We start from the raw sequence: 13,024 nt of genomic DNA on the forward strand, positions 1-13,024 counted from the left end.
ACATAAATGTTGCAATTACATAAATATTCTATTTATTTAGATTTCCTAGCATATAATCAGTCTGATCAATATACTCACTTGCAAAGTTGGTGAATTCTTTTCCATGTTTCCCCAGCTCTGCACCCAGACTTGATCATGTGATTTATCATAGTGCAGTTTCACTGGAACAGGGTCTGTACTTACTGCCTGCAAGTATAATAATATGAGAAATCCTCACTCTTGATCACGTTGAAAAGAAAAATAATAGATATGATTGAATTAAAACTATGACTAGACATGCATATTCTGATGTTTTCAGATTATATTTAAAAATTACATTGGCAGATGTTGAAACAGACCTCTGATTAATTTAAAGTCATTGAATTGCTGAAACTGTGATTTTTATTATGTGTTCTAATATTTGACATCAAAAACACGTTATGTTGAGGCTATTATGAAACTAGAAAAAAAATGTTTTAAATCAAATTAAAAAATTCTAACCTTCCTTTCCTACAACTCTCTCATACCATACATACCGATTTAAAATCTACAAAAAATATTGGACAACAGCTAAAAAGGGAAGAATATTCTCAAGCCACATACTAAAGTCAACACAAGATATTCCTATGCAGCCCTGCCCAAACAATGTTATTGCACTCTTTTTAACTGGATATATTCTATTGAAGTTGGCAATATTATTAACACATTAATGTTTTCCTTACAATTTCTATTTTTGGCAGAAGTGATCATTACCAAGATGTTTTTCCTCCTTGATTTCTGTATCCAAAGACTACAGACCTTTTAGGCATTTGAGATTTAAACTTTGTTTTTTAGGAGAAGAACTGAAGAATCCAGAGAAATGAAATGGGAGGGCAGAGTATTTGATTAAGAGACATTCTGCACGAGGCAAACAATTGTGAGGATTACTTTTCTATCTTTATCATTAAGGCGGCAAAAATAAGTGGAAATTGCTTTTTAGTCTCACCATTACGGAGCTGTAAAGCACAGCTTGTTTATCAGTTTGTCAAGGAGAATACCAGCTGGCTAATTAAGTGAAGGTAATTTAAAGTAATGATGTAGATCCTCAAGATAATGCTCTAATGGCTGGCTGAGGCTGTTGATGATACTTAACTGTACTCCTGAGGTGTTGCAAGCCATAGATTCATCTGGAAAAAAAAAAAAAGAAAAAAAACGAAAAAAAAAAAACCACCCACCATTTACCTTTTGAAAGTGGTAAATGAAGCCAGGTTGCTCACCAGCTCATTTAGAAACAAAGATGACCCTTGAAAAGGCCATTTTTGTTTGATAACACTTTCTGCTTCAAGTTAAAAGACAAGTTGTCTAAAACATTTGTTAATTTGTTGATGTGTATCACATTTCCATTTGGCTTCCTCAAATGAAAGGTCTGACCCTTGCATCATTGCTGAATGAGCATAAGTTGTGTTCAGGAATTGGGCCATGGTACTGCCTGGAGCAGAAGAAATTGCCTGTGTAGTCAAGCATGGATAATGCAACTCCCAAGAGCATGCTGGCAGCAGAAAGATTCTCAGAGTTTTGGAGACATGTTTTCACAGCTGCTCCTGGCTAAACTGCCACCAGCACACTCTGTACAAAATAGTGATGAGCTCTGGTTACATCAACATGCCTTGAAAGCATCCCACTTAATTTTGTACTACACAATTACAAGTGCCTCTGTTTAGTTTCAAGAATTTACAAATGAAAGAACAGTACCTGGCTAAATCAGAAAATCTATGCACCATTCATATTCACAGTTTGGAAACATATATTTCAATGTAAAATGTCTGCTATGGGATCTTCTTCAAGCACTTATTTTGATAGCTATATTTATATATCACAGAAACAATGAAACCTAAAATCTATTAGTTATACATATGCACCTGATACACACATCTTTTACATTAACCTTTATAGTAGAAATGAATAAATGTAACATATGCAGTCATAATAGTACTTCAGACAAGAAACCGTAGTAATCAAAACCAAATCAGCATCAATTTTACACAGAAAAAAATACAGTTCCACAACCTGCAGCCTTTTCAATTATGCTTTTAGCTGTCTTTGGTTGGTTTTTTTTTTTTTTTTTTTTTTCCACCCTAATGGAGCTGTTATCATCACATCCTGCTCAGATTCAAAATATGATTTTTTCCCTACGTTTGCTTTTATCGTATCTTTGAAAATGTGCTGTTGCATAGAAAAGTGCTTTCTTCTTTAGGAAATATAGTAGAAAAAAACAAAATGTATGTAGTATCAACTATGTTAATATGTCACATATTTAAAAAAAAAAAAAAAAGGGGGGGGGGGGGAGTCCAGTAACTAAAATTCTCTTATCTCTAATTAGCTTAGTATCTATTTTCCAAGAGTAATTTGTATTTTGATGGTTTGTTTTTCAGTAGTGGGCAGTACTGTATGTTATAAAAATAGCCTGGTCTGACTGAGAAGTTAAAGTTGCTTCTTTGCTTCCCTAGTGTCTGTGTATGTGCATATGCTATGAGTACAGCAACATTTATTACCTAGAAAAATTATTGCTGTCTACAGAAAGCAATACCAAAAATGAACATTCAATAATACAGTAAAAAGAAGACAGGGCCATGCCTGCTGTATAATAACAAATGGTGAGCAAAGCAATAGTTGATTTGTCAGCAGATTCCAAATTTGCTTACTTCGATTCGATTCTGAAAGCAAGGTGTGAAGCAGCAGTTTTATTTTTTATACTCTTATTCTACGTATAAAAGATTGTACAGGTTTTGTGTTTTCATGATTTATTCATTTTATTTGCAACAAACTTTATTTTTTTAAAATAAGTTTATTCTGAATATCAGCATGATTAAGCATAGCACCAATCAAGTCCCACAATACTTTAAACAGATCTTTCACTAAATATATCCTAGAAAATTATTTTCAGTTTAGTAATGAATAGCAGAAATTCTGCTCTGCTACATACAAGTGTAAAACCACATGTTTTTCAACTTGGTTTTGCTGTTAATCTGTAATTCCTTATTAATGTCTCACCAAATGCCTGTGGTATTTTTAACATGTAAAATAACAAGAGAATTTCTCATTAATACCTGAGTAACCTAGAACCATAAAAAGAGAGAATTTCTATATATTTCAGTACAATAAATGCTTTCCATAGATGGTAGAAACATTCTGTGCATGCCTGGACATTTTAAAAGTAGTTTTAAAGCAATGCTATTCTATCTTTTAAATGAAATTTCTTTCATTGTTTGAAAGTGTGAAAGTAGAAGGTAATTTAGTTTGGTAGAGTTTTTTGTTTTGCTTTTTTTTTTCCCCCATATTACCATGAAGGCTACTGAATGAAATGACATAGAAAGTATGAACACTGATGTTTGAAGTAGAAAATTATAAACATTAAATTTATTTTTGTCAAGTTAATTTAATTTTAAAATCACACTTCCCTGTGATTCTTTTAAAATATTACACTACAATATTATACATGTATAATACATATATACATATAATCTTTACATTAAAGATTTTCATTCATTTCATTTCAAAAAAGGCAAGAGACATGAAGAAAATCCCTAAGTATTTTTATTAACAATTTAGATTAGAATTCTAATACAAATCCCTGTTATATTTAGCTAAAGAACATCTGTTTCTTACGAATGTGATGATACTGCAAGTAATTCTGTAGATGTGATTATCTGTAATCATTTGCATGATTAAAACTTGAATCAGAAGACTTAACATGGTGCCAAAAGTTTTTTGTCAGAAAACCTTGTGCAAATTTTCTTTTTTTCAGAGAACAAGTTATTAAATAGCTTCAGACTTCCTTGCACAGGAAATAATTTTAATTAAGAAAAAGCAGAGTCCTGCTATTTAAGTACATTTCAAGAAGTTTTATATGAGCCGCAGCGTACTAAAAAAACAAAATAAAAAACAAATGAAACAAAAAACAAACAAGCCCCAAAAGACTGTTGACAGCCCTGAGCTGAAAGCCTTTTTTTTTTTTTTTTTTTGGCACTGAAAGTGAAAGAGAACTAATCCTTCAGGCAAAAGGATTCATTATTTGACCAGAAAGACTTATGACTACAGTGAAATATTGTCTATTGTATATAAAGTAATGTAATTGTAACGTGTTGACAACTGTAGGCAGAAACCAAATAGCAAAAATAGTTTGACTTTACCTCAAAACACAAATATTTTGAGCTTTAAATAATGTCTTCATATTCAGGAAATCTTTTAAAAAGTACTGTGTTTATAGCTATTATTTGCTAGATGCATTCTTACATATCTTTGACAATTCAATATAAATCTGGTTTAACCCCATAGTACAGTGATATCACTGATAATGCATTGATGTCATCAAAACAAACAAACAAACAAAAAAACATTAGAGAGAAAGAGAGAGAAGGCAAAAGCACAGTGGTCATAGTATTTGATTTCTACAGTGTCAACTAAACATTAGACCTCTTTCAACTCAATGAGAGTACTGATGCTCAGGCTCTCCCAGAGCAACTGAATTTCTTTAAAATCTCCCAAGATACTGGCATTTTTTTTCCAAAATGTAATAAAGAAACTTGTGTACAAATTAGACATTAACTTAAAAATTATGAATAAATACCTGTACAACTTTCTGAGACTGTACATCAACAATAAGCACTCTGTCAAGTGTAGGCTGAGTCACATAAATGAACTTGTCTTTTACATTAACAGCAGTTGCCCAAACACAGCGCTGAACAGAATCTCCATCAGTTTTGGGACAAACTTCATCCTGCATTTCAAGAGGAACACCAAAAGTGTAAGAATCAAAACAGGTAACAATGCAATAGAAAAACAAATTACATTTCTTCTTTTTTTTTTTTTTTTTTGTCTAGACTTATGCTCGGCATTTTGTCCAGAAGGATAGTGTGAGGTATGGTATTGAAAGTGTTGCTGGAATACAAAAATAATTCCGTTAGGTAGCTTTCCTTGGTCAGCTAAGTGGAAAACCTTGTCATGAAAGGAAATTAAGTTCATTAAAGAGGACTTTTCTGTCTTGAATACATGTTGGCTGTGACCAGTGACCGCATATCTGTTACGGAACAGTGTTTTCGAGAAGTAGATGATGAATTTCAATGCTAACTTTTCTGTTTCATCAACATTCTTCACCTACCACGCCTCTGTGCATTTGAGAAAATACACTCTATAAGTCAAAATAAAAAATAAATCAATTTCCAGCTTTAACTGAAGGAGTTTCTTAATGGGATATCAATAGCCTCTGCTTGTTCTTATGTTGTTCCTAAACTTCAACTAATGGAAGGTCTTTCAGAAATCACATTGATAAGGAAAGATTACTAAACTCAGGTTCCATAGGATGGCACATAATCAGGAACTTCAGCAGAACTTAGTCATAAATAAAAAGAGCAAAATTTATCTTGCACTGATAAAATGTCATACACTTTGAAGCAAAATGTTTGAAATCCTTTTCTAATGAATGATAGGTATTGTTCAAAGCAAACTTTTATTCTTAAACATTGCTAAAAGCTTTTCATGGGATAAAGTGAGGTGCAAACATAAACAAGTATGTTTCTAGTATTTTGTGCAATCATCAAATATATTGTAATTTGCCTTCCGTGAAACTGTCACTTCAGCTAGAAGACTGTTTCACTGATCTCAAATTATGCTTTATATTTACTCTAAATATGCCTTATCATAGCTCAATTTTTATCTAAACAGATAACTAATTCACTATTGTATGACACAATACACTTGCTTCTTTGAAGAACAGTTCCTTCAAATAATGTGTCTTTAAATGTTCCTAACTCTATCATGTATCATATTTTTCTGTCTTCTTTCTTAGGAACTCACCTTAGTTTAACTTATTTTTTGGTGTTATGATTTCTACAGAGATAAGTTCAATGTATATGCAAAATACATCTGCTATCAATGTATCTGCTAACTCTTGCTGGAGAAATCCAGGTTTCTCTCACAGCATCATATACAACAGCATAAAAGCTTAATCATACTTACTGGTTCTAGAATACTGTTTATGTTGTTATAAATTCCTATAATCCAATGCCAATTCTCACTTTACACCCAAACTGGAAAAAAATATAGTAAAAACAAAACTGTGTTTATCCAAAGTGAAAGTGAAAAATATGCACCTAAATTCTCACATCTGAAACAAGTGATTTTCCCAGCATTAATTGGTTTAAGTAGTAATTTTTCCCTTGTTATTCAAACTGACATTTATCTGGATACTCCAGAAATAGCTTCAATCAATGGAACTTATATCTTGCTTTTGAAAAGTTAACAGTTATCTGATTAGACAGTTCAAATTTCTTTACATTTGAGGCAATAACTCTAAATCTCTATATTAATTTCCCCAGTGGTTGAGTTAAAATAATTTCTCCTTAAAATCTAAGCATAAAACCAACATTTTCTTCTTCTAATTAAAGTACAAGCAATTTACTTCTTCGTAATTTATTCTCTCTGAAAAAGCTAAAATCTGATAAAATATTAATTTATTTCATTTTTTTTTCCCCCAGACTTTTTAATCAAAATGTTCCTTGCCCAGCATCATGCCACCAGATGGAGGAAAATAAATCCTCAGAGAGTTTTTCAAAGTAGACTGGGACAAGAAATCCTCAGGAGAAAATGCACACTAGCAGATTTATATGTGCTAATTCCCTGTAATAAATCTAGACTTAGTGCACAAGAGTCCCCATTGTTTTAACAAGCATTTAAGTCATGACCTTTGAACAGCACAGTAAAAAGTTTATCCATGCTTCATCAGCTAATGACATCAACAGTACAGAAGAGTGCTTCTATTAAGTCTTAAATTTATGTACCACCTATTCCATATTAACTTACAACAATAAATTTTACATGACAAGTATAACTGTCATTCAATTATTTAAAAAAAGTCAGACTCAGGACCTTTTTGTCTCTCTTGCTCTCTTCTGTTTTTTCCCTCTCCTAATCCTCAACTTAGCATGCTTCCTGCATTGCAAAAGGGTAATCAAAATAAATTTCTATGTAACAATTAGCATGTGTTAGTTTCACATCCTTTGGAAACTTTGTTCTGCTATGTTCTTACATTTTCAAAATTAATAATTATGAAATTTTGGTCCCACCTTTCACACATATTCAACTTCAGGCATTAAAAGTTTCAGTTTATTGAAATATGGGCTTTATGTTCTATTTCTCTGAATAAAGAAGAAATCAGGATATTTTCCAATTGATTTCAAAAACATTTTTCAGTTTCTTTCACTTTCTCCCCAGAAATAGGGATTCACTGGGAGAAGAGAAGGGAAACGTTCTTCCATAAAATTAGAATTTAAAGGCTTTAGATAATATTATTTTGAGGTTGCACATTAATGAGGAAAATGATCCATACACAACAGGATGACAAGACACTTAACTGCTGAAAGATTGTATTTAGAGCATGGTTAGGGGGATCTATTTGATAATTGGTAAAACAAACAGCTGTCAAAGCTGATATAATTAAGCAATAACCTGTATAAGAAAATGGAAATATGTCTATTTCCATCCTTATGCAAATAGTATTGTCAATATCAGCACAATAAAAATCAACTTTTATTTGGTACTTAATGAGAAAATTCCAGTACTTTAAGTAATTCCAGGAAGGACTGAAGGAAGCTCTTTAGAACTTCCTGAGAAACATGATGGTCCTACAAGGCACTAAGTCTTTTCCTTCACTTTAAACACAACAACAGTCTAATTTATTCCCAAGTTAGACACACACTAGAACACTTCACTGTACTGACATTCAGTTGTATAAGAGGCAATTAAATATTTAGGTAAGAGTCCTCAAGTATATTATTACTGAGAAATTATATTTACTTTTGGCAAAATTAGCATACCTAAGTAAGTGCTTGGTTAACTACTATGCCATTCATTCACAATACAACAGGAAGCTAAGCAGAAACATCAACTTCTTTCACAGGAGCACAGCTAAGTGTAACTCTATTTTGTTGACAAGTAAACAGTAAAGCAGAGGAAGAATACTGCAGTATCGTGTGTATATCACCTGTTGAACGTAAACTGCACTGCAGAATTTATATATGGTCCTAGACTTCAGGAAATATTTGTCAATGAAACGGGTCTACTGGGGTTTTACTAATCACATGAACACATAATTGAGAAAAGTGTATAAAAATGGAAAAAATTTAAGCAAGCGTGAAAAGATTTCCTGTAGGTATTTCTTAAGAGGTAAGCAATGGAGATTTTACTAGAAACAGACAGAATAGATGTGAAAGGCTAAATAAAGTGATCTAAAAATACACTAGGACCTCTAATTAAAGTTGTATGACAGTCAGAGAGAATTAATAGTGAAAAATTTACAACATGGGCTCTTACAACTAAATGAACCTGATAAAAATCTGACCTTGGGATAAAACTGAACTATTTTGTTATCCTAACTTAGAAAAAAAAAAAAAAAGAAAGAAAGAAAAAAAAAATAACAGATTTTCCAAAGAGGGTGAAGATATTCTGCAAAGGATGCAATAGTTATCTAAAACTTCGTAGTCAATGAGGTTTTTCAGCAATATAATATTATATACAGTAGTATTAGCAGCACATGCAGGGAATTCTATTAAATTCAGATCTTCATGTCTCTGTTTTTTTTTTTTTTTTTTTTTTTTTTTACTTTTAATAGAAAATAATATTTTTTCTTTTTCTTTTACATTATGCAGATCTATGAACAGAAAAATCTAAGAATACATATTTTAAACATTTCTGCAAGAATAAAAGTCTTGCAACTTTTGTTATAAGTAAAGAAAAAAGTTTTTGGTGTTCAGAAGAATAAGTGGAAATATTACTGAAATTAATGGACACAATGTATGCATGCAAACACAAAGTTTAACTTCTGGCTATACATTTGCCATAGATACCCACAAACCAGATATTCAAAATAGAAGTCTACATCTACTTAAAAATGAAAGCTGTCTAGTAGTCTGCTTTCCTGATCTTTTTCATAACAATGGAAGGGAGAATCAATTGCTATGTTAATTTATGTCTGAAAATAACAAAAACAGAAAGGAGTCTTACTATCCATCCTGATTATTATCACATTTCAATAAAAATACACTTATACTCTAGGCTGCACTTCATACCAATAAAATCTTACCAGACTTCTTACATAATCAGCTTTTGAATTAGACAGCCATGCAGCCATAAAAAAGCACTTTGGCTTTTTTTTTTTTTTCTTCTGGGCTATGTCAACCTGATTTCATTTTAACTGCACAAACCAAGGTATGGTTAGCCGTTCAAAGTGTAATTATTCACACTAAAATAAATCTTGCTGTTGAATACAGTAGTCTTTGACATCCATAATAATAACTGAAGAGGAAAAAGCCATTGAGACAGTTCTGCTGCTACATCAGTATGTTTTAGGTATTAGCGAAAGAACTGTACAGTTCATGGGTTATTACATACTTCTTTTTTTTTTCATTCAAGTTCAATTGATGAGAAAAAGTGAATACAGTGACTAGTCCCAAGCTCCTGTGAGAACATGTATCATGTCAGCTAATGATTTGATTAGCAGGAAAGGAATAAACATCAAAAAAAAAAAAAAAAAAAAAAAAGAAATGGAAAATGTGTTCATGTTGTAATACATATGGAAACACTTCATAAATGCACAGAGTTTGATGAAATCAGCTATAAATGTGTTAACAATAAAATTATTGAAACTATTTATACAAACTGTAAGGGAGAGTCAAAGTATCAATCATCCCTACTAACTCCTGTGGAGCTATAAGCTTGTTCATTAGGATAGGAAGTTGCCATATGATAACTGGCAGTTTAATACAGACAAACAAAATACTTCATAGAATGATATAAACAAACATCTAGTGGGGAAAAGAAACCATTAACAACAGTGACTACAGATCCTTTATTTAACAGAGAGAACGTGATTCATAGAGATCTACCTAAATGCAGGAAAAAAGAGGTGGGGAGGAGGGAAATAAATACAGGAAGATAGAAAGCTGTTAAGGGAAAATTATGGGAGAAAAGAAGAGAAAGAGAGAAGAGAGAGAAAATGAGAGAAAGAGGAAGAGTAAAAAAAGCAGAGGGAAAATATTCAATCTAAAAGATTGAAAATTTGAATTTGACCAAAGACATAGCAAATTTTGAGTCCAACATTTTAAGCTATATATTAACTGGGAAGACGTCTGAATTTATTAAGCAGGTAACAGGAAACGAACATTTCTTAATTAAAAGAAAACTACATTTGAAAAAAATATTACCAGGAAATTAAAAACAAATTAAAAAAAAAAAAGAAAAAAGAAAAAATCCGAAAACAACTTGCCTGAAAACCGAGGAGTTTTTCACTGGGCTTAATATGTCTCTGAAATTCACATTCCACTGGTTGTATTACTTTGATTCCATCTTCATAAAAAACATAAAACATGTTCCCAATTCCCAGACCTTAGGAATAAAATCACATTGAAATGTACAAAATTAAATAATCACAAAAAAGAAAGTCCTGGCATTGAAATAAAACTCTCATCATATTACTGGCATAAGATCAGTTTGTTAATATGTATAGTGCTAACACAACCAGTCCTCTGGGATCTTCTTCTGGAAAACTGAAAAAGCCCTCTTATGTTATTCAGAATTTTATATAATTTTCTCCATTGGCAAGAAGGTGTCTTTATGAATACAGAGCTAGAAACACAGGCTATAGTTTGACAGCTGCAGTAATGAAAATCATCTTGTGAAATCATTTACATTGAAATCAAATTCACAATATATTCATATTTTTCATTTTCTGAGGGAAGAATTAAAATAATTTCAGTATCACTTCAAAAATTAAGCTCTGTATCTTATAAATCTTTGCTATATTTGACAGTTCTTTCAATTAGAAAAGGATTTATTATTATTATTATTTTTAGCAGAAATCCAGTCAAAGTTTGAAGTTCCACAAAGAGTTATTTAATCCTACTGCAGCGTTGTGGATTGAGAGGCGTGATGTAATGTTTTGTAGAGGAGGTACATCTGTAAGAAGTAGATCATACACATGACCACAAATAAAAGCTTTCTTTTTAGTTTACCATGTGCTAATTAAGATGATTTTTGTTGATTTGTTATGTGGATGTAATGATAGATGATCAGTTGATATTTGCAGAATTCTATGAAGAAGAAAATCACCATACTTATAAAATTACATTATAATAAACTCTGCCAGCTTAAACTGTGGGCTACAGTGATATAAATGTAGATGTCTCCTGGGTGCAGGACCTAAAATTCCTTTTGGCTTAACAGTATTTGATGTAAGATCACGAGAATAAAATCCAGGAAAAAGTATATTTGAGCCTGATTCTTTGCTTATTCTGAATTCCAAAGGGAAAATTATGTTAATAGGAAAGGAAAATATCTCAATATCAAATAAAATAATGAGAACATTAAGGGAGTGAAAAGTTTGTATATACATTCATATAAGATAAAGGTGTATGTATGTAAGTAAATGCACACAGATTCACAACCATATTAGAAATCAGACAGATTCTAAAGTCATTTAAAAGTCAAGATGATGCACAAGGCAGTCAGGCTATGCCTAGAAACAGCAAGTTTGATTATCTTTGAAAAATCTTACAGAATCATTCCCACTTCAAGCCAAGTTTTTCTAAAATAGAGGGACAGTCTCCAAGCAGTTTTCCTAACTTTCCATCAAATATGCCTACTAAGAGGAGAGCAGGAAGCAGGAGAGGGGGTTGTCTATACTGCATTAGGTATAGCGCAGAAGCAGGCTCAAGCTCAAAAAAAAACTCGACCTCATGTTTTTTTTTCTTGAGCATAGACAAGATTTTGATAATATTGCACTCGGTGCAATGTACTCAGTTTGGTTTATGAGATACTTCTATATGCCTTTGCAGGTAAAACATATAGTCTATGTGATAAAACTTGTCAAAATCTTTCTTTAGAAAATGTCTGACATTGTGTCATAAAAGAACAACTAGAATTTGTAGATACAACTGAAGTTAGGCTATCTTTCCCAGTGAATAATAAAGATCAATAGCTTACTATATCTTTATGATAAATAAACACGTGTAGCAAGTCAGGGACAAAATAAGGTCTTCCCTTCTCTCTGGCCTCATTGTCTAAAGTGTGTTACAGTTATTATCAGAAAAAGCAATACCAGAATGTGAGGAGGTAAAGTCCAAAATGATAGAGATTTAATAAACTGACCCTGAAAAGTTCTACATCAGTTGCCAGACTACAAGTCAGACACAGTAACACAACCCAAAGTTTTATGGCTTTATTTTATTTTTATATCCAGGTGACAGCATTCACCAAACTCTTATTCAAAGTCAGAGAACAAGACACAATAATTACCTGTGGATCCAATGAAATAATCCCTACACTTGTTATGGTCCTAAACACTTCCTTTAAGCTTCTGTCTGTAAATATCTATATAAATATCACTTAGGCAAATTTCTTCTTTATAACTAACAGATCTGCTCCTCTAAGGACATGTGATGCAATGTTGCAGCCCTTCCTCCCCAGCAAAACCAAGCACTTTTATATTACAGTTTCTGTGCCAGAAGCAACAACAATAAATTTGAGTGTATTTACTACAATTATACAAATTTGAATCTACATTTAAAACTGCCTAGCACTGTTTTGCAATATATAATATTGCAAAAATATATATATATATATAGTGGCTTTGGACTTGTTTATATATATGTTAGTATCCTGATGTAATTATGCTTGTGTATTACTGTATTACATCCTAATGTATCTTCAAGTTCCTTTCAGATTTTCTTATATACACTCTTTTTCTGGTTCTGTTCAAGAGAACTCTTTGATGGATACCTTCCAAATAATCAGAGAGAATACTACACATTTATAAACTTTATGATAATTGCATCTGATTGTTTATAAGTGTAATTGACTGAAACTGAACACATCATTTGCACTCTCCAAGGCCAACAGAGCAAGAGGGTTATAGCTGAGCTCCACTGTAATCAGGTAACTCTCTGAAGAACTGGTTAAAACAGTATCATATATTTAAAAAAAACCTTGTTCATGTTTTTGAACACATTGATAAATG

At 31.9% G+C, this 13,024-nt stretch overlaps 1 protein-coding gene across 3 annotated transcripts in view; it reads right to left on the bottom strand.

Moving 5' to 3' along the window:
* FSTL5 (follistatin like 5) overlaps positions 1-13,024 on the bottom strand; it is a 265,807-nt gene that overhangs the window by 17,709 nt on the left and 235,074 nt on the right. For all 3 annotated transcript variants that reach the window (XM_015285320.4, XM_004940911.5, XM_046940561.1), the window contains 3 exons: positions 10,277-10,395; positions 4,586-4,735; positions 79-186 (listed from right to left, as the gene is read on the bottom strand). In XM_015285320.4, the coding sequence (XP_015140806.1) occupies positions 79-186; positions 4,586-4,735; positions 10,277-10,395 (377 nt within the window). The remainder of the gene's footprint in view (positions 1-78; positions 187-4,585; positions 4,736-10,276; positions 10,396-13,024) is intronic.

This window comes from Gallus gallus, chromosome 4 (assembly GCF_016699485.2).
Source record: "Gallus gallus isolate bGalGal1 chromosome 4, bGalGal1.mat.broiler.GRCg7b, whole genome shotgun sequence".
Classification (NCBI taxonomy): Eukaryota; Metazoa; Chordata; class Aves; order Galliformes; family Phasianidae; genus Gallus; species Gallus gallus.